The following is a 22,009-nucleotide window of genomic DNA, read 5'->3' on the forward strand; positions in this document are numbered from 1 at the left end:
TTTAAAAAGAAAGATGGGTTTTAAAAGATGCATAGTTCGCCGGGCGCTGGTGGCTCACGCCTGTAATCCTAGCTACTCAGGAGGCTGAGATCTGAGGATCGAGGTTCAAAGCCAGCCCAGGCAAGAAAGACCGTGAGACTCCTATCTCCAATAAACCACCAGAAAACCGGAAGTGGTGCTGTAGCTCAAGTGGTAGAGCGCTCGCCTTGAGCTGAAGAGCTGAGGGACAGCGCCCAGGCCCAGAGTTCAAGCCCCAGGACCGACCAAAAAAAAAAAAAAAGATGCATAGTTCAACCAGGTGAGGTGGCTTATCCCTGTAATTCTAGCTACTCAGGAGACTGAGATCTGGGCAAGAAAGTCCATGAGACTCTCAGCCCCAATAAACTACAAAAAAAAAAGCTCGAAGTAGAGCTCTGGCTCAAGTGGTAGAGTGCTTGCCTTGAGCAAAAGAAGCTCAGGAATAGCGCCTAGGTCCAGAGTTCAAGCCCAAGAACTGGAAAACAACAAAACTGGGCAAAATTCTCTATTTGAATTCTTGAGAAGAACTCAAAGAATTTGCTTTAAAGCCGTAACAAGCTTCTAATTACAGCCAAACACTTGGCTGGAGACATTAGGGAGGGGAGGGTGGAAGGTTTAATTGCCAAATTCACTGAGAACTCCTCTTGTAGCTTCTTTCAAGTCCCACTGCTTGCAGTTTTCAGAGCCACAGCTATGTTTCACTCCTTTGCTTTTCCACATATGAAGCCTCAGGCCTTGAACGTGTATGTGTGTGTGTGTGTGTGTGTGTGTCAGTGTGTCAGTTTTGGGGCTTGAACTCAGGGTCTCCCAGTGCTTTCTGGTAGAACTAGTGTGTGTGTGTGTGTGTGTGTGTGTGTGTGCGCGCGCGCGCGTGTGTGTGTGTGTGTGTGTGTGTGTGTTCTCAAGGCTAGCACTCTACCACTTGAGTCAGAGCTCTACTTCGAGGGTTGTGGGGCCTAGGCACTGTCCCTGAGCGCTTTTGCTCAAAGCTAGTGCTCGGCCACTTTGAGCCACAGTTCTACTTCCCCAAATCCTTATGTATTTCATTATTCTATTCAGATTTTGGATTCCTTTGGTGTTTTTTTGGGGGGTGGTCCGGTCGTGGGGCCTGAACTCGGGCCTGGGCGCTGTCCCTCAGCTCTTCAGCTCAAGGCTAGCACTCTACCACTTGAGCCACAGCGCCACCTCCGGCTTTTTTCTTTTTGTTTATGTGGTTCTGAGGAATAGAACCCAGGGCCTCATGCATGCAAGGCAAGCGCTCTACCACTGAGCCACCTTCCCAGCCCATCCTTTGGTGCTTTTGATGTAAGAAATTCACATGGAATTTTGCCTGCCTGCCTTGCCTTGCCTTTCCCTCTCCTTCCCTCCCTCCCTCCCTCCCTCCCTTCCTTCCTTCCCTTTCTCTCTCTCTATGTGCATATGCCAGTCCTAGGAACTTAAATTCAGGGCCTGGCACTGTCCCTGATTGTTTTCACTCAAGACTAGTGCTCTACTACTTGAGCCACAGATCTACCTCTAGCTTTTTATTGGTTAAGTAGAAATAAGAGTCTCAAAGATTTGTCTGCCTACACTAGCTCTTCAGTCTTCATATCTCAGCCTCCTAAGTAGCTAAGATTACAATCATGAGTGCCCTGATTTTTCTTCTTCTTCTTCATTGTCGTCATCTTCTTCTCCCCTCTTCTCCTTCTTCTCCCTTCTCCCTTCTCCTTTCTTTCTCCTTTCTTCTTCTTTTTTTTTTTTTTTGTTGGTTGTGGGACTTGAACTCTGGGCCTGGGCACTGTCCCTCAGCTCTTCAGCTCAAGGTGAGTGCTCTACACTTGAGCCACAGCACCACTTCCAGTTTTCTGGTGGTTTATTAGAGATAAGAGTCTTGGGCTGGGAAGGTGGCTCCGTGGTAGAGTGCTTGCCTTGTATGCATGAGGCCCTGGGTTCAATTCCTCAGCACCACATAAGCAAAAAAGCCAGAAGTGGCACTGTGGCTCAAGTGGTAGAGTGCTAGCCTTGAGCTGAGGAGCTGAGGGACAGTGCCCAGGCCCAGAGTTCAGGCCCCACGACCGGACCCAAAAAATAAAAAAATAAAAAGAGTCTCACAGACTTTCCTGCCTGGGCTGGCTTTAAACTGGATCCTCAAATCTCAGACTCCTGTGTAGCTGGGGTCACAGGCGTGAACCACAGGCACCCAGCTCTTCTTGTCTTTTTTGTCTGTCGTGGGGCTTGTACTCAGAGCCTGGATGCTGTCGCTAAGTTTTGTCATTCAAGGCTAGTGCTCTACCACTTCGAGCGTTAGTGCCACTTCTGGTTCTGATGGTTAATTGAAGATGAGAGTTTCATGGACTTTCCTACTTGGGCTGGGTTTGAACTGCCATCCTCAGAGCTCAGCCTCCTGAGTAGCTAGGATTACAGGCATGAACCACTGGCTCGCTGCTTTGAAATTATTTCTTAAATGATACATAAAGAAATAAAGTTTTTATGTCCTTATGGAATACCATATGATGTTTCAATACATGTAAACAATGTTTAAGTCAGAGTGTGTCTCTTCAAGCAGTTTCTTTCTCTGTCTTTTTTTGTCTTTTTTGTCTTTCTCTGTCTCTTTTCTTGCTTTCTTTTTTTTTGGGGGGGGGGGGTCTGGTCATGGGGCCTGAACTCTGGGCCTGGGCGCTGTCCCTCAGTTCTTCAGTTCAAGGCTAGCGCTTTACCACTTGAGCCACAGCACCACTTCCAGCTTTTTTCTTTTTGTTTATGTGGTGCTGAGGAATCGAACCCAGGGCTTCATGCATGCAAGGCAAGCGCTCTACCACTGAGCCACCTTCCCAGCCCCTCTTTTTTTCTTTTTTTGTGCCAGTCCTGTGACTTGAACTCAGGGCCTGGGCAATGTCCGTGAGCCTCTTTGTGCTCAAAGCTAGTGCTCTACCACTTGAGCCACTGTGCTACTTCCAGTCTTTTCTGAATAATTTATTGGAGATCAGAGTCTCACAGACTTTTTTGCCCGGTCTGGCTTCACCCCAAGATCCTCAGATCTCAGCCTCCTGAGTAGCTAGGATTATAGGTATGAGCCATCCATTTCATATTTCTCAGTGGTAAAAAGATTCAAAATCCTTTCGTGTGTGTGTGTGTGTGTGTGTGTGTGTGTGTGTGTGTGTGTGTGTGTGTGTGTGTCCATTTCATATTTCTCAGTGGTAAAAAGATTCAAAATCCTTTCGTGTGTGTGTGTGTGTGTGTGTGTGTGTGTGTGTGTGTGTGTGTGTGTGTGTGTGTGTGTGTGTGTGTGTGTGTGTGTGTGTGTGTGTACGTGTATGCACTTGGCCAAGCTGCTTTGAACTACAATCCTCAGATTTCAGCTTCCTAGTAGCTAGGATTATAGGTGTGAGCTACCAGCTCATCTAGCTTTTTTTTTTTTTTGGGGGGGGGGGAGGTCCGGTTGTGGGGCCTGAACTCTGGGCCTGAGCACTGTTCCTCAACTCTTCAGCTCAAAGCTAGCACTCTACCACTTGAGCCACAGCGCCACTTCCAGCTTTTTTCTTTTTGCTTATGTGGTGCTGAGGAATCGAACCCAGGGCCTCATGCATGCAAGGCAAGCGCTCTACCACTGAGCCACCTTCCCAACCCTAGCTTTTTTTTTAAAAGAGTTGGTAACACGTACCAGTAATTCCATGTACTTGGAAGGTGGAGATAAAGGCTTAGAGCTTGGCCCAAGGGCTAAAGTATTTCCCTAGCTAGCAAGTCCCTGAATTCAATCTCCAGTACTACCAAAATAAGATATAGATAGATAGATAGATAGATAAGATATAGATATGTATGTATGTATGTATGTATGTATAGTGCATTTCAGCATACCTTCTTGAGTACCTTTGCTAAGTAAGCCCTGGAGGAACTTTGAGGTTTACTTTGTAAAACTAGGGGTGATTTTCTCCAACCACTTTACTTCCTCTTTGTAGAACAGAGAAAGCACCCCTGAGAACAGTACAAACTAAGAGAAGCCATAGTGTTTATCCACCATTAGTCTCCCATACTTCTCTATTTATTTACGGGTCTCTCACTGAGATTGCCTTAAGGTGGGAACCATAAGAAGTATTCATCCATACACCCAGTCCAATGCAGACTCACAAGGACGCTCAGTAATCATTTGTTAAATGTGAATTTAACTGAAGTGAATTGGGTTCTAGTATCAGGGATTTTTTAGTTTTCTTTTTTAAAGTAAGCTTTATATAAAACATCTAAAAAAGAAAATTCACTTTTTTGTTTGTTTTTAAACATAGTCTAAATTTAGAGTTCAGCTTCCAATATGTTCATTGCCCATATTTTTAAAGCATTCTGCGCAATGACTCATCAAAGTACCTAAATAGATACTTTTTGAAAAGTCACAATGGCCTTAGGAAACAAAATTAGGTTTGGCAAATAAAATGTTTTCCCCCTGCAATCAAGAATATGGAGACTTATTGAAATCCAGAGGAGGATCTTCAAGTATAATTTTAGCAAAGGTGTTTTGTTTTGTTTCTTTTTTTTCTCCCCCTTTTTAGAAAAGTTGAAAGTGAAGCAAAGATCACCTGAGGAATCCCTGCAGGGGCTCTCCTCCTCAGGATGTTGTAGTACACTGCTGACAGTTCATTCTAGACCCAAATATCAGACCAGTCAGTACTTCCTGCATGCTAGTCATGAGGATCTTTTTATGTACTTCAGTGGCATGAATAAGATACTCTATTTTTAGTGATGGTTTTGTTTTTCCTTTAAGTAATCTCATATCTCCTTGTCAGTTTCCTAGAGGAAGTTCTGTCTTCTGGACTACACAGCAGAGGCAGGGAGAGCTCTCAAGTCACCTCGAGGTCAGCAAGCAGAAGATGAAATGGTGACAGAGAGTGGGTACTATGGCACAGGTTCCCCTCCTGCTTGCTCCACAGGCCTTCCCTGATGGCCAGCTAGCCTACTGGTTCCTGAACGGCCGGCGGACATCAAGACTGGGGATAAGCTGAGAAGTTGAAACCCACCCCAACCCACTTTCTCTCAGTTTCCTTATCAAATAAATGTTTCTTTGTATATTTGATAGCACAATCACGCTCCTGTCAGATAGATTTTGTTGAGATCCTATTTGGGAAAAGGATTATCAGAGCCGAGAGGCCTGAAAAAGAGCCAGATGAGGTACATACCTCCCTCTTCAATTTCCTCTCTTCCCTTGGCCCTTTCTTCTTTCTGTTCATCACATTCCTATATAACTCATTTCAGAGACCTCACCGTGTTTCTTGAGAGAACCATGGAAAAGGTATTTGTCCCCATGTTGCAATTTTCTGTGGCACTGAGAAACTATGAATGACTACAATAAAACTTCATTTTGTGGAAATATGAGTGATTTTCTTTCTTGGGATTCATTTATGGGAATTCAGGAAGTAAGGTTTGAGATGGCTTTACGCCAAACGCAATGAAGGCATTGCCTCTACCTGGAAGATATTTAAAGTATACCAAGGCAGATAATAAATGCTGGTCTCAATTTTGCTTTTCTTGAAAGCAGTAAAAAGCAATGGTATAATCATAGCAAAAATAGCAGAGCTCAATCCTCTTCCAATTCTCTGTAAGGTGTGTATGAGTTTAAATGTTAACAAATATTCTCTGGCATGGGACATTCTGTGATGAAGTTTATGTCATATTTACACGGCACTGGGAATGTTTGTGCCTCAGCTTCCTCATCCATAGAACAGGAGTAATAATGTTTTTCTCATGGGATTGCAAGAGATGGGGCAGTACACTAATATTTACAAGGCTGATTCCATTATTACTGGCCCTCTATTTTTCCTCTCTAAAAACATTTTAATTAAGGTTTTGTATGTTTTTAATAACCCTCTCCCCCACAGATTGAAATGCCCTGACCAAAACCTCACTCCTGTTTACAAAAGCCAAGAGGATGTTTTGAAACAACTGTTTCAATAACAGTTTCTACTCAGGAAACTTGTAGTCAGCAATTCACAAGATTTTACCTGTAATCATGTCCTTTTCCTAAGTGTGGTTACTTATGAAAACTCAATTGAAGCACAAAGCCACTGGCAGGGATGTCTTATGCATGAACGTATTTAGGAGGTAACCCCACCATGATTCCTCCCACTGTCTTATCTCCCTCAAACAGAAAAGTGGCTTGAACTATTTCTGAGATTTGTGCGTATGATGGTGTCAAGCTCACCGAGGAGACAGTGTTATAAAAATGTGTAAAGGAACCTAGATGTGCCTCATTCACATTTCTCACTTAAGTACTGAACTTTGGAAAACTGTCCTACATAGAGCCAAATTTATGTGCCATAAGGTTCACCTGGTAAGAGAGAAGTCAGCATGATGAACACGTCAGAGGAAGACTATAGCATGTGGGAAGAGGGGTGAGTGGCCAGAGGGGCAAGGTAAGAAAAGGTAGGGAGAGGACTAGAGGAGGGAGCTGTGCAGTACTGCCAGTTAATAGGAGGGAGAAAGCCAGAGATTTATGTAACATCTTAAGGAGCAGACAGGCAGAGAAGGTTCTTCAGCCCACATGCATCTGCTCTAGAATCTGAAAATTACTTTGGAGGGTTATTTTTTATGGGTCCCTCTGCCTGATGTTTACAAGGCCCAGCTCCTCTCTGATAGAGAGTGCGAGGAGCACAGGGCCTTACATCTAGGAGGTCCTCAAGCATTACTGACTAAATGAAACCTACTGGAAAAAAGGAAGATGGGGGAAGTCATGAATTACTTCTTCCCCCATAAGCCAAAAGTCATCTAAATAATGTAGACTTTTTTTTTCTTTGTGGTGCTCATAATTGGGTCCAGGACCTTCTGCATGCTAGACAAGTGCTCCTCTACTGAGTTAATTCCAACCCCTATTAAACTATAGATCCAAGTTATTCCTATTTGTCTGACCAACATGCCCTCAAAAAGTCGTGCAGTATACTTTCCTTACATTATTCTGCTTCCTCATATATAAAATATCCTGGACTTTTTTTTTAATGTGTCCCACCTTATTTATTTACCATACTGGGGATTGGACCTAAGACCTCTAATTTGCTAGACAAGAAGTTTACTACTTGAGCCATGCTCCCCAGCGCTTTTTGGGATAGGGAAGGGATGGTTTAGAAAATGTGTGCTGTATGTATGTGTTGGTGCTTTGCACACATGCACATGCATCTGTGTCTCCCTGCAGGCTCAAGTCAGAAAGGCTGGATTTAGCCAGTAACTTGTATAAATTTGAGCATGTCAGTGGATTCATTACACCCTGTTTCCTCATTTCCCATGAGAATATTCATACTCACTGTATATGCTTCACAAGGTGGCACTAAAGCCTTTCCATGACATAGAAAAATATTTTGAAAGGATAAAGTTCTACAACTCATCTTAAACAGGAAAATTAATTCCTATGACTAAGGGAAGGAGACAGCAGTATCACTGGATTAGGAGGAAAGGTGGATCTAAAAACACAGAGGATGCCTAATTCAACGGATGCCAGAAAAAGCCAAAGAACCCTCTACCTCTCACATCATAAATTTAACCACTCTTTTTAAATCTTGAGATGTCTCCAGAATGTTTGCCCTCTTTCTCCTGCTCTCTACCAAATATTCTTATTCATTTTGTAGTAATTATGTACCTACATACGCAGAATATGCATGTAAGATGATGTTTTTATCAGTTTATTATCATACTTAGCCCTAAAGGACAATAATTTTGTCTTCTAAGTTCTTTCCCTGGGCATCTTACATGGCCACCTAACTTCCCTTGTTGATAGAAATGTTTGTCTCTCAGTATCCACAAGTGGATGAACAGGGACTTAAAAATATTCAATGACCACAGGGGTAAAGACACGGCCACACAGACAGATTTTCCTCCACCTGTCTTGCCATCAAACACATACTGAAACATGAAGTTACTAAGCCACACCCCGCAGGCTCTGAGGCCGTTTTGGGTGGGAAGGGTCAACAGAGGTCTCCAGTTAAGAGTACCCTCTAGATATGGAGCCCATCCTTCCAGTGGACTCCAACATACAGACAGAAGGGAATGGTCATGGCAGAGCATCAGGGAGATAGCCAAGAAGTGAGCCATACTTGGAGCCTCATGCTGTGTACACATATGTGTACACACGTATTATGTGTATACACGTGTACACATGTATGTGTACATACATATATATCCCTGGTATAAAGGGTCCTGGCTCTGAAGACAAGAGTTCTCTTGCCAGCACTTACGCATCCGCAGATCTCTCAGCCTTCCTGTACCTCGCTTGTCTGCCCAGACATGGAGACCGTCATAACATGTACCTTATACTGGGGATTTATTCTCCTGAGGCTCAAATAAGGCTTTGTAAACTGGAAGCGATATGTATTAATAACAACAACTTTTCTCCCAATCTATTCCAACAGCATAGCCTCGGAAGCATAAAACTTTTCCCTAACACCTGACCTGCTCAGACCATTCTCTACCACCCAGAAGGCGTCTGGGTGGCGCTTCTGTTTTTGTTTGGGTTTGGGAGGCAGATGATCTCCACCTCGGTTATCCAGGCTCTTCCCAAATCCGCGAGTCTCTATGATCCACCGGGTCTGCGGGGCCGGGCGACTGGGCAGGTCCGGGTCTGCCCATCTCACCCCACCTCCGGCTGGGCTGGGATCTGGGAGCGGGTCTCCTCGGGGATCAGGTCCGCCAGCCTCCCCCCGGATGAGTCAGAAACAAAGACGGGGGGTGGGGGGAGCGGGGGAGCGCACTGGCTGCGGCTCCGCGATTCGCCCTTTATTCTGAACTCGCAACGTCAGCGGGCCCGCGGATGGAGCGGCGGGGCGCGGGCCGGGCCGGACGGGTGGGCGGCGGGGGGCGCGCTCGGGGCCCGGGCCGCGTGGGCGCCGGGATGGAGGGCGCCGAGGGGCGGGGAGCGGCCGTGCGTGAGTGTGCGAGGGCGAGGGAGTGCGCGGGAGGCCGGCCTTTAGTGTAACCAGAGCTACAAAGAGGGGGAGAGTCCCGGAGCGGGAGGGAGGGCGGGCGGGCGGCGGGCGGGAGCCGGGGAGGAGCGCGGTGGCGCCCGGGCACCTTCGCCACCCTCCCGCTGGGAAGCAGCCCCCCTCGGAGCGGCCGAGACCCCCACGCGGGGCCGCCCCTCGGCCCCTCGGCCCCGCGCCCCGCCGGGAATAATGAAGAAGAACAATTCCACCAAGAGGGTGAGTGCGCCCGCCCGGCGGCCCGCGCCTCCGCCGCCGCCGCCGACTTCGTGCTCCCGCGACCCCGGCCCGGCCCGGGCGGCGCGCGGCGGGGCGCCCCGCGCGAGCCCCCAGCCCCGGCCGCGCCCGCGCCCCGCCCCGGCCGCCCGCCGGGCCCCGGGACCTCCGCCCGCGGCCCCGCGCGGAGGCTCCAGAGGGGGCTTTTGTTTACCTGCCTCGGGGGGCTTTAACTTGGCTTAGTTTGTGCCCTGCCCGACCCGCACCCCGTCCTCCCCCGCTGACCGGCCGCCGCGTGCCTCGAGCCGCGCGCGGCGAACAGACAATGAGAAATAAAATAAGATGCCGTTAGTCGTGGCGAGGGGCTGGGGGAGGGGGCCGGCCGCGGGGACCGCGGGGACCGCGGGGAGCCCCCTCTCTCCCGGGCCCCTCCCCGCGCAGTCCGGCTGCTGATTTGGGGGGAGGGGGCGGCGGGTAAGAGAGTTCCTCGAGTGAAAACCTGTTCCCCCCAGTGAGGAGCAGACCTCGAGGGGTCCCCGGCTCCAGCTTTGGAGGCGACCGGGGAGCTCGGGGAGCCGTGGAGGAGGCCCGAGGGACGGGGGCGAGCTCCGTGATCGTTCACCGGCCGCGGCTTCTCTTGCCCCGGGCAGGGCCCCCAGGATGGAAACCATCAATCTGCACCGCCCGAGAAGGTCGGCTGGGTCCGGAAATTCTGCGGGAAAGGGATTTTCAGGGAGATTTGGAAAAACCGCTATGTGGTGCTGAAAGGGGACCAGCTCTACATCTCGGAGAAGGAGGTAGGTGCCCTTTGCCTCTAACTATCCCTGTTTTCTCCCGTCCCCACTTTTGCTCCCCATGAGATTTGGCTGCCTCCAGCACCCCTACCCCCCCACACACACACACTACCCCTCTCGATTTGTTCCAGAAGCAAGTTCAGTGGTCGCATTACTCTGTACCCTTCTCTTCTGCAGAGAAAGGTCACCTTTTACTGAGAAGACCTAAGAATTCCAAGTTGAGTTTGTTTTTTTTTTCTTGCAAAAAAAAACATCCCCCTCTCAACACTCCCTAGAAGTTTTAAGTGCACCCCCCTCCCCATCTCCTACCCTGTCCTGACCTCATGAAATAGGGGGTTGATTTGCTGTTGTTGCTGAACTCCACCCATCACGCCTTCCTGTCCCCCTACCCCAGTCCAACTAGCCTTTCCTTTCCTGCCTGAAGCAGAGGTGTAGGCAGGTCCTATCAGGTGCACAAAATCAAAATCACACAACCCGTGGTCGATCTTGGTGACCCCAGAAAAATAGCTGAGGGCCAGCTAGTTTTTGTTGGGGCCAGTGTCCAACAGTGCTGTCCCTCATCCCACTTCCGTCCCTTCCTGGCCAGCCTAATTTGTATTAAAGGAGAGAGAAATGGACATGGGAACCTCTGTCTCTGCAATGCTTTGCCTCTATAGTTAAACAGGAAAGCTACAGCCCACATTGGAGCAGAATCTGAGACCAGATCACTGAACCAGACTCTTTTCCCGTTTGTCCCTAACTCTTGGGATCAGTAACTCTTAATAGTTCCTGGAATGCTCCTCTGTGTTTGCCTAGCCTGGTAGACTGTCCCATGTTCTCCTTCCGGTGGCCCTTCTTTCCCTGATTCTGGGTTCCCTCACCCAGAACTGACTGGGAAGTCCTCCCCGAGTTCTAACCCCTTCTGCTTTCAGAAGTCGACACAGTCAGTAGATTGTATTTAGGTAAATAAATCCTTTTATGGTATTGAAATAGATATACTTGCAGCCCAAGAGCAAGTACTCATCTGTAAAGAGCGGCTACTAATACAATGAGGGAAGGACTAAGCCACTGAAGAGACCCTGTGGAAAGTATTTCATCCTAGCTGCCACTAAGCTAGAAATTTGCTGGTGGAGTCTTAGGACTCCAAGTGAAAGAAGACAGGCAGATCCTACTGAAAGTTTTCTCCACAATTTTCTGGCTTTCCGGTTTAAAAAAAAAAAAAAGATAAGCAAGTGTCAAAGTGTATTCTCTGAACTTCATAATGGCAAGACACTGAAACAAGCAGACAGAACTTCATTCCACCAAGCTCCCGGGAAGCTAGAGGACAGTTAAATGTAGAAGAAACAAAAACAATTGTGTTTTCTTGTTAATTTTTGTCCAAAGCACAGTCTGGAGGTAAAAGAATGGGTACCTTGTGTGTGAAGGAAGGTAGAAAGAGCCAGAGAAGGATGGAATGACCTCAGCCTGGACTGCTTGTCGTCCTATGAGTCAGGAACACCTGACTAACCCAGGGCCAACTGCTCCTGCTGAGAAGGGCATTGGAAAAGAGGGAACAGCATATTGATGCTGCTCTTCTTCAGAGCCAGTTTTCATGTTACAGTGGGCCTAGGTTAGGGGAGAAACTACCAGAAGACTCTAGTCTTTATTCTGACTACTTCTCAGAACCAGTGGATTCAAGATTTTTAAATATCACAGTATGGGCTGGGAAGGTAGCTCAGTGGTAAAGTGCTCGCCTAGCATGCATGAAGCCCTGAGTTTCATTCCCCAGTACCACATATGTAGAAAAAGCCGGAAGTGGTGCTGTGGTTCAGGTGGTAGGATGAGCCTTGAAAACAAGAGCCTCAGGGACAGGCCCAGGTCCTGAGTTCAAACCCCAGAACTGGCACCAAAATAAATTAATAAAATAATAAAAAATCATAATATGATATTTGTAATTTATGTGTAATGCAAAACAATAATAGTAATCCTAACCCTCTTTCCCAGTTTTCACAAATCTTTCTTCTTCTTTTTAACTTCTTATCAAAAAGACAAGGATTCCCATAACTACCTCAAGCTATAGAGTCCTTGTGTCTGCTGTGAATCTTTGTGCTTGCTCTCAGGAAAGGATACTCTCAGGAAAGGATACTCTTTATCACAGAGAGCAGGGCACCTTCTGATCGTGGACTAATGTGTAGGAACAGACGCTGGACCTTAGGAAGACCTTGTGGGAGAGGAGGTTGTGTTGGAACAACTCTTGGCAAATGTAGCAGAAAATCTCTGTCTGTGAGCCTCAGATAAAGGATCAGAGGGAAAGGGGGGGGCTAATATAGGAGATGAGTTATTGTAAGTGAGGCTTCAAGAATTAGATATGGGGGGGGAACAACACAGTGGAGACAGTGGAGAACAAGGCTGGTGGGTGAGGAATGTTTGTCTTTTCTTGGCACTGGAATATGCTTGCTTGCTTCACCCTGCCTCTTAGCCCTGCCCTATGAAGGGCTGACTTTGCCCATGCCCCTTGTTCCCAGAGCTCCTTATCAGCCTCATCCAAGCCAGAATAGAAACCTTCTCTTCCCTGTCCCCAAGGAAAACAGAACAAGTGACTCTCTTCCCCTAGCCGTGCACACACGCCCAGCACCTTCCTCTCCAAGTTCTCTGGCTCTGCTGATAGTCTCACTATAGGGAAGGAAGGGGAGAGGAGAGGTGATGCATCATCCTGCATCCTGGCCCTATGTTTCTGGGAATTGTTCTTGAATGCCCTTTGCAGCACCTTGTCACCCCTCCACCCATAGTCCTTCAAGGCTTCTGATCACTTTCCAGCCCAAAGCCAGGGAGCTTGGACAGGGGGAGAACCCCAGAGCCAAGCCATGTGGTAGCAAATGACGAGAGAGGGACAGACGAGCTGTTCCTCTGTGATCATCGTCTGTACTCCTGCCTTCAGCCCGCTAGGTCCAGCAGCAAATCAGAAGGGCAGTTAGAGACAAGACTCAGATGGAGTGGGGAATGTCATAGAGACACTTTTCCCACCTCAAGGTTATATACACTTGGTCATGTACACAATTCCTATTCTAGAACTTGGGAAATGGCAGCTCTTTTGGAAACACTTCCAGTTGAGGAGAGTAAATACCTTCCAAGGAAGACGTGAGCCTACTTTTACTTCTATCAAAATGGATACTAGTGGTTTTAACTTTTGGTGGTGGTATTGGGGGGTTCTAACTAAGGGTGAATGCTCTACAACTTGGGCCCTCTTTGGTTTTAGTTGTTTTTCAGATAAGTTCTCATGTTTTTGCCTAGGCCAACCTGGTCTGTGATTCTTCAATTTATATCTTCTTGTGAGGCTGAAATACAGGTGTACACCACCATTCCAAGCTTATTGGTTGAAATGGGGTGTCTTGCTAACTACTTTGCCCTGGGCTGGCCTAGAACCATGATCCTCATTATCTCTGTCTCTAGTAGCTATGATTATGGGCATGAGACATCAGGCCCAGTTTTGCATTTTTCTCCTAGGAATCATGACCAGTTCCTGGGTGTTCCAAACCAAGTAGAAGGTTGTTCATTGGGATGAGTGTCTTTATAGTAGATATATTAGAGGAAGGAGCAGGAACTACCATGTAAACCATAAGACCCAGGAGGCCAAAAGCAGACCTTCAGTCCTCAGCTATCCCTGATACTGGTGCTGCCTTTGTCTCCTTTCTCTGGCAGAGGCCAACTGGGTCTTCCTTACTTGGGGATATCTGGGCAGCCTGTACACCATGTCCCTGTAAGGACATGAGCCCTTTAGGTCTTGTAAACTGTGTCCTCTAGAACAGGGTGGGGGTTATGGGTGAAGAAAGGCTTTAGAAATGGTGGGGTTGGCTGAGGAGAGGTCAACAGAAATCCTTATGAGGACTCGGGACTCGGAGTCTGCCCCAGTCTCATCCCCTAAAAACAGGTCTATACACCTTTGCTGGATAGCCTTTTCCTAGCCTGCCGTCCTTCCCCCTCCTCAGGCTTCTTCTCACTCCCCAGACTGATCTAAACCAATGGGAGGGAGGGGGTCAGGGGAGGCAGCTAAGTAATTTTATCCTCCTCACCTCACCTCCAAATGTCCCCTAGGTAAAAGATGAGAAAAATATTCAAGAGGTGTTTGACCTGAGTGACTATGAGAAGTGTGAAGAACTCCGGAAATCCAAGAGCAGGAGCAAGAAAAATCATAGCAAATTTACTCTTGCCCATTCCAAGCAGCCTGGTAACACGGTAGGTTTCTCTGGCTGCTGTGGCCACTGGAGCTCTGGAGGAGGTGGGAGGTGGGTGAAGGAGAGCTCCTTCCTCTTCACATTCTTTTTTGTTTTGTTTTTGTTTTGTCCCCCCCACCCCCACCCCTCGTGGGGCCTGAACTCTGGACCTGGGCACTATCCCTCAGCTCTTCAGCTCAATGCTAGGGCTCTACCACTTGAGCCACAGCACCACTTCCAGTCTTTTCTGCTTATTTGGTGCTGAGGAATGGAACCCAGGGCCTCACGCTTGCAAGCAAACACTCTACCACTGAGCCACCTTCCCAGCCCCTTCCTCAGAGGCCCTGGATTGCTTTCCTGCTGACTTTTATTATATCATTTGCAATATACTGTGGCTATTTCCTTCCCTCCAGGCATGCCAGCCTTTAGCCACAAAGATCGTATCTGTCTCTCCCACACCTCACATACATACTGCTGCATGTGCACATGTCTCTTGAAAGAAAATGACTGGTCTGGTGGCTCAGTGGTAGAGCGCTTGCCTTGCATGCATGAGGCCCTTGGTTCGATTCCTTAGCACCACATAAGCAAAAAGAAAAAAAGCCAGAAGTGGTGCTGTGGTTCAAGTGGTAGAGCGCTAGCCTTGAGGTGAAGAGCTGAGGGACAGCGCCCAGGCCCAGAGTTCAGGCCCCATGACTGGACCCCCCAAAAAAAAAGAAAAGAAAAGAAAATGACTGGTCTTTGTGCCCTGATAAGTGGTTGAGGAAATCCAAGGAAAGTGTTTCTTTCATATTCTGTTTTTGAAAACATTCAAAGATCTTTAATACCTGTCTTTTATCAAATCTCATCTAATTATCTCCAGTGCCACATTAATATCCAGTGCATGCACCCTCCTCCCCCTCTCTTATCTCTCTTTCTCTTCAATGTCAGTGCTAGGACTTGAACTTAGGGCCTGGGCACTTACCCTTAGCTTTCTTCACTCAAAGCTGGTGGCTCCACCGCTTGAGCCACAGCTCCACTTCCAGTTTTGCTGTTTGGAGATAAGGTTCCCCAAATGGTCCAGACTGTCTTTGAACCTCAATCCTCAGATATTAGCTTCCTGAATAGCCAGGATTACAGGTGTGAGCCACCGGCACCTAACTCCAGTGCTCTTCTTAGCTCCTCTTTGTTGTTTCCTAAACCACCTTCCAACTATACTATTTGGCAGGAATGGGGAATGGGTTTCCTGAGTTATAGATAACTCTGGAAGCAGAATCATACTCCTTCCAGGAGCTGAGTCTAAGAGAATGAGATTATAATTTCTTATTTCTTCACTGTCAAGGTGAGGCACCAACTCTAAAACCCTGGCTGAAACAAGAATCTTCCCCTCATAGGCACCCAACCTGATCTTCCTGGCTGTGAGTCCCGAAGAGAAGGAGTCATGGATCAACGCCCTCAACTCAGCTATCACAAGAGCTAAGAACCGCATCTTGGATGAGGTCAGGGGGCTTATTATGGGGAGAAGGATACTGGGGCAGAGGGAGCAGCTGTGACTCACTAAAGTGAGATTATTGTTTAGGGCCCCATTTAATTGTGCCCCCATCAGCTTCTTCCTCTCCCTTTTGGAAGCCTGCTTGTTCTTCTACCTTCTCAGAATCTTTTCTCTCAGTTCCTCGTCCCCCATTCATGATGCATGAGCCAGCCTCGGGCCAGCTTTAAGGCGCCCCTTCCTGTCCTTTATACTTGCTCAGCATAGTTAATGAGATAGGCTCATTTCCCAATCCAGGAATATTCAGGTTTGGGGGGATTCTGGGTTGGGACAGAGAGTCCTGAAGAGCACCTGAGACTCACAGTGCATCTCTTCAGGTCACCGTTGAGGAGGACAGCTATCTCGCCCACCCCACTCGAGACAGAGCAAAAATCCAACACTCGCGCCGCCCCCCAACTCGGGGACACCTCATGGCTGTGGTACGTAGGACTATAAGAAAGTAAACATTTCCAAAGGGCTCGTTCTGTGTCAGTGCATCTCAGGACTGTATAGCACCAGAGGCATGCATGAAAGGCCTCCAATACCAGCACCAAAGGCCAACAAGGTCCTTCATTCTGTGTCCCTGTGTGATTCCCTAAATCAGAAATGTTGCTTAGCCAGGCACCAGTGGATTATGCCTATAATTCTAGCTACTTGGGAGGCTGAAAGATCTAAGGATTAAGATTCGAAACTAGCCTGGGCAGACAAATCCGTAAGACTTTTATCTCTAATCAGCAAAAAGCCAGAAGTGGAGTGTGGCTCAAGTGGTAGAGTGCCAAGCATTGAGCAGAAAAGCTAAGCAAGAATATGAGCCATGAGTACAAGCCCTAGTACTACCATGCGCACACATACACAAATTAAAATGTAAATAATGTAATATATATTTCTTCAGTACCTATTATATGTTCAAATATTTCTGTTCTCAATTTATTGTCTTGGGGCTAGGAAGGTGGCTCAGTGGTAGAGTGCTTGCCTTGCATGCCTGAGGCCCTGGGTTCGATTTCTCAGCACCACATAAGCAAAAAGAAAAAAGCCGGAAGTGGTGCTTTGGCTCAAGTGGTAGAGCGCTAGCCTTGAGCTGAAGAGCTGAGGGACAGCGCCCAAGCCCAGAGTTCAGGCCCCACGACCGGACCCCCCCAAAAAAAAAATCAATTTATTGTCTTTTGGGGAAAGTAAGAAAGATACATACTTCTAAAGCAAAAAATCAAAGAGATAAATGCTGTGCAGAAGGTACAAGTCATACCAGGCACTGGTGGCTCACTCCTGCAATGCTAAGTATTCAGGAGACTGAGATCTGAGTATCAAGGTTCAAAGCCAACCTGGAAATAAAAAGTCTGTGAGACTCATATATTCAGTTAACTAGCAAAAAGCCAGAAGGAGAGTTGCAGCTCAAGTGGTAGAATACCATGGCACCTTGAGTAAAAAGGCCAAATGAGATTGAGAGGCCTTGAGTTCAAGTCCCAAGCTCTGCTGAATGGCAACAATATTAAGTACCACGTGTACTCGGAGCAAGTGCCAGTGAAACAAAGTGGCAGTTTCTTGTAGAGAAGCAGTCAGGTATAGTAGGTGTTAGCAGACCCTGAGTTGGAACCTGGCTTTGCAGTCCATTCATGTCTGTCCAGTAGCGCGGTGATTACGTCTACCTTGCAGGGTTAAGTGATGAATAAACAAAACAAATATGTATAACTACATATGAAATAATGAATACAACTTTTTAAAATTACAGTATGCTGAAAATAAAAGAGCAAGCTTTATTACATGATAAAGGGTTCATAATTCAAATAGGGCAGGCTGAGGTGTGTGAGGAGATGCAGATGGACAAGAACAGTTCCTGTGCTGTTTGGAGCATCTGTGTCAAGTCCACTGTAATGTTTGGGTCTACAATCCAGAGGGAGTAGATGCCTCTGGAAACTTACAGCATAGTGCAAAGCAGGAAAAGAGCAGGCAAAATTACATTGTCACAGAAAAGTAGAAGAAAGCCCAAATCACCATCAAAGGCAAACGAAATGGCAAAGAGCAGACGGCTGTCTCTCTCATCCAGGGAAGGCTCCTTGAGGAAGGAAGTGATAGCACACCCTCCATGTTTCAGGCATCATTCCTGGAAGCCCTTCTGAAGATGATTTATCCTTTTCTTTTCCTTTTCCCACCCTCTCCCTCCCCAGGCTTCCACCTCTACCTCAGATGGGATGCTGACCTTGGACCTGATCCAAGAGGAAGATCCTTCCCCTGAGGAGCCAACCTCTTGTGCTGAGAGCTTTCGGGTGGACCTGGACAAGACAGTGGCCCAGCTAGCCAGCAGTCGGCGGAGAGCTGACTCAGACCGGATCCAGCCCTCCTCATACAGGGCAAGTAGCCTTCCTCGACCTTGGGAAAAGCCAGACAAGGGGGCCACCTATACTCCCCAGGCACCGAAGAAGTTGACCCCCTCAGAGAAAAGCCGCTGTGCCTCCCTTGAGGAGATCCTGTCTCAGCGGGACACTGGCCCAGCCCGAACCCTCCACCTGCAAGCTGAGGAATCCCCAACTCCTAGCCCACCCCACCCAGGACAGCTGTCCCGGATCCAGGACCTGGTAGCAAGGAAACTGGAGAAGACTCAAGAGCTGCTGGCAGAGGTTCAGGGACTGGGAGATGGCAAGCGAAAGGCCAAGGACCCTCCACAGTCTCCACCTGATTCTGAGTCAGAGCAGCTGCTGCTGGAGACAGAGCGGCTGCTGGGAGAGGCGTCATCGAACTGGAGCCAGGCAAAAAAGGTGCTGCAGGAAGTCAGGGAGCTAAGGGACCTGTACAGACAGATGGACCTGCAGAGCCCTGACACCCACCTCAGACAGACCACCCAGCACACTCAGTACCGGAAGAGCCTGATGTGAAAGGAGGGGTCTGGAACTCATGGGGGACAAACAGACTTATCTCCAAGTGTTGCAGGATAAAGCTTTTTTATTTACCTCGATCAAAAAAAAAAATCAAACTCATTGTTTTTGCTGATGTGTGATGCCCTCATGACCCTTCTTTCCTTACCTACCTTACTGAGATGGGGGTGGCACTGTAGCAACAATAAGGAGCTTTCACCTAAACAGAATGGGTGATAACGCCACAGTCTGCTCATTTTACACACACCACCTGCCTCTAGACCTAGTAGGGAGCGGACAAGTATGTGCTCAGGGATCTAGCTTTAGAGAGGTCTGGGGAACAAGAGGTTTTCTCGTATGTCCCATTCCAGGCTTTCAGTTTGAGGGTGAAATTTCAGCTGTGCAATTCTAGTTCTAGGGATGTGGAGGCCAGGGCCACCTGTCCATGCCATAGGAGAAGTGCAATGTATTCCAGCTCTGAGGAGCATATGTGGAATTAAACTCTCCCCAGCCTCTAACCCTGGCTTCTCACTTATAACAGTCTGACTGACATCAAGCTGCCTGGGGCTTGGCTTATAGTTCAAGCAACCTATTGGGTAACATGCATGAGGCCCTGGGTTCAATCCCCGGGACAGGAAAAAAAGGATTGAACCATCTAGACTTTCTTATTTGAGGTGCTTCCTCCTTTCTTCCATGCCCTTCCCAGCATAAATTCAAAGACACCAACTGGGATGGATGGGACTAGTTCAGTCATTTGACTGGGGGGTAGGGGTGACTAGTATGGGAACTGGAGCGAGCTGACTCCATGGAAGAATTGAACTAAGAGTGAAACTGACTTGTGATGCAGTTTTTGTAGGATGAAGGGGAAAACCAAACCTATGTCCCGGTTCCTCTTTCGATTAAGAGAGGGTTTCCTGTAGCCTCTCCCCCTCCTTCCTTAAACCTCTCCTAACACTGACCAGTCCAGCTTTAGAAAAACAGCTCTGCCCACACCACCACCCCGCCTGACTGCTGTGGTGCTGCCGGGCTTCCTAAAGGTTCTAAGGTCAGGTTCAGCCACAGTGATAAAGGTCCAGAGAAGAGCAGGCCACGTGGGGATGATGTTTTTGAAAGAAAAAGACATAATGCCTCCTGAATCAAGTTTCTACCTCACTCCCAGTGGCTAAGTCCAAGAGCTCCAGTGGTGGGGGGAGAAGGGGAGAAGAACTGCTTGTAGATCCTAACAATGAGGGTCTTCTAATGTCAGGAAAACGAGGCAAGTAAGAGAAAAGAAACCCCTTTGGGAGAAAGTCTTCCCATTCTTCAGATGTACTCCCACAGCCATGGAGGCAATGTCAAATGCCCACATTGAACCATATCGAGTCTCCACACTCAATTTCATGCTTTCTTCTACATCTAGCCTGTAGTTGGTTACCTACTTGAGCCAAGGAACAGGCACAAAGCACAAGGATGCCATTTCATTTGTCCCTCTCAGGTTCTCCTGGGTGCTGAGTTGAAGGAATCAGGGCTTCAGTCATTCAAATAAGCTCCAAGCTCTAAAACAAGCATGATTATCAGAGCCACTCATTGCCACAAATTCTACACGTCTGAGTTAAAATTATACTTTCTATAAATCACTATCTTGGGATTTTTTTAAAGCCAGTGTTTTCCCTTTCTTTTTCTTCCTTCTCACTCCTACATAATGAAGAAAAAGACAAAAGCAAGAATGGCATATGTGTCCCAACATGCCAATCATCTGTGACACCAAGGGGAGCCAGAAAGTGAGGAAGACACTGGGGAGAGTGACAGTGACAAGAAGCAGAAGAAAGATCAGGGACCCCCAGGGGACTGAGAAGAGCTGGTCACTCAGTCCTGGGATCTTCAGATACCAAAACCAACAACTTTCAGTTTGCCAGCCATTGCTCCAACACCAAGCCGTAATGTGATGAAATGAGCCCAGTTTGGAAAGGAGGTCTGGACTCAAGTTCTGAACCTGCCACTTCATGGTTATGAGGCCCTGGGCAAACACACTCTTTCCGAGTGTCAATTTTCTTGTCTGCAAATTGCAGTTGCTGTTGAATAGGCAAAGGCAACATATGGAAAATGCCTGTCAATAAATGGCTGCTGGGGTTGCTATTATTAGTTTGGCTCAGTAAGCAACAAGCAGTCAGCTCAGGTGGCCAGAGCACAGTGAAGAAGGGTTAATCGTAGTCACTGTTCTAGCCCACACACTTGATCACACCATAGGCTGTGCCCGTACCTCTGGTCAAAGGAGAGTTTAGCAGGCATAAAGCTAAAGACGAGCTGTTGAAAAAGAGAGAGGCCTGATTCCTGGGTTTCAACAATTTCAGAGCTGGCTGAGAATGTGCTCAGTGGTAGAGTGCTTACCTAGCATGCACAAAGCCCTGGGTTCAATTCCTCAGCACTACATAAGCAGAAAAGGCCAAAAGCAGCACTGTGGCTAGCCTTGAGAAAAAAAAAAAAAAAAGAAGCAGCAGCAGCAGCTCAGGGACAGTGCCCAGACCCCAAGTTCAAGCCCCATGATTGGCACAAAAAAAAAAAAAAAGCCAGGCACCAGTGGATTACAGTGGCCTGTAATCCTAGCTACTCAGGAGGCTGAGATCTGAGGATCATGGTTCAAAGCCAGCCCAGGTAGGAAAGTCCGTAAGACTCTCATCTCCAATTAACCACCAGAAAACCAGAAGTGGCACTGGGGCTCAAATGGTAGAGTGCTAGCCTGGAGCTGAAGAGCTCAGAAACAGTGCCCAGGCCCAGAGTTCCAGTCCCACAACCAACCCAAAAAAAAAAAAAGAATTTCAGATAAAAGAGTGACAGTACATTGAACAGTTAAAAAAAAAAAAAAAGAATTTCGGAACTGAATCAAAAGCCAGGCTTTCCACTAGAAAAGCAGCTTAAAGTATATGATTGTGGTGGGAAACTAGCAAATTTTCTTTTAGTGAAAATATGTGCCTTTAGGTGCTAGAGACAGGATGGTGCTCAAACTCTTGTTTCCATTCCACCAGTGTTTCGCTCCCTCCCTCTACCATTCTAATCTCTTCCTGCAAAACTGCCCTTCCTTCTGCCCCGTCGCTGTTTTGTGGTAAATGGATGATGAGTTGGGTAGGGAAGAGAAGAGCTCTGAGCCTACACAGGGCAACTTTCTTCCTGCACAGCTGCAGAGGGACAGTTTTCAGAATGTTTCTATTCCTACCTTCCTTCCTCCTTCCCTCCCAACAACTTTTGCTATCATTTTTTTCTTACACAAATGAACTGGAAAGAGAAAGTCCTAATATGGGGAGGGGGAAACCCAGAACAGGGTTGAAATGGGTGAGGGGTAGACACAGATAAAGAACCAGATGCTTCATTCATATTTCAATGGCATTTTCCTCCTCTTTTTCTCCACCATTAAATTGTTTGGAAGGGGTTGGGAGAGCTGATTTAAAAAAAAAAAAAAAAAATACAGTCCTGATCTTCCTCCATTAGAAAGAATGTCTGAGGAGCAGGCCTGGAAAGCTGATGAGCTGATTTGCATGCAATTTTCACAGCATAGCTGTAGGTT

The 22,009-nt window shown here is 47.5% G+C and overlaps 2 protein-coding genes across 6 annotated transcripts in view; both read left to right on the forward strand.

The window, feature by feature from the left end:
- Window positions 1–5,350, forward strand: part of LOC138827467 (vacuolar protein sorting-associated protein 45) — an 89,957-nt gene extending 84,607 nt beyond the window's left edge. For 4 of the 5 annotated variants that reach the window (XM_070022982.1, XM_070022983.1, XM_070022980.1 and 1 more), the window contains one exon: window positions 4,770–5,350. In XM_070022982.1, coding sequence (XP_069879083.1) covers window positions 4,770–4,857 — 88 coding nt within the window. In that variant the 3' untranslated portion in view covers window positions 4,858–5,350. The remainder of the gene's footprint in view (window positions 1–4,769) is intronic. The other variant, XM_070022981.1, reaches the window with a different exon arrangement.
- Window positions 5,351–8,986: 3,636 nt separating this feature from the next.
- LOC138827465 (pleckstrin homology domain-containing family O member 1) lies at window positions 8,987–18,611 on the forward strand. The gene is made up of 6 exons (XM_070022971.1): window positions 8,987–9,161; window positions 9,809–9,955; window positions 14,003–14,143; window positions 15,492–15,596; window positions 15,964–16,065; window positions 17,788–18,611. Exons 1-6 carry the CDS (start codon window positions 9,135–9,137, stop codon window positions 18,490–18,492), a joined length of 1,227 nt encoding a protein of 408 aa, XP_069879072.1. The 5' UTR covers window positions 8,987–9,134; the 3' UTR covers window positions 18,493–18,611.
- Window positions 18,612–22,009: the final 3,398 nt, after the last annotated feature.

Source organism: Dipodomys merriami, unplaced genomic scaffold, assembly GCF_024711535.1.
Source record: "Dipodomys merriami isolate MVZ:Mamm:240054 unplaced genomic scaffold, mDipMer1.0.p SCAF_156, whole genome shotgun sequence".
NCBI lineage: Eukaryota > Metazoa > Chordata > Mammalia > Rodentia > Heteromyidae > Dipodomys > Dipodomys merriami.

What these genes read in the sequence shown, in the direction of transcription:
- LOC138827465 (XM_070022971.1), top strand. Translation starts at nt 9,135, where the DNA reads ATGAAGAAGAACAATTCCACCAAGAGG. An exon ending in TCTACATCTCGGAGAAGGAG is followed by an intron (nt 9,956 to 14,002) that starts GTAGGTGCCCTT and finishes AATGTCCCCTAG; the next exon opens with GTAAAAGATGAGAAAAATAT. An exon ending in AGAACCGCATCTTGGATGAG is followed by an intron (nt 15,597 to 15,963) that starts GTCAGGGGGCTT and finishes GCATCTCTTCAG; the next exon opens with GTCACCGTTGAGGAGGACAG.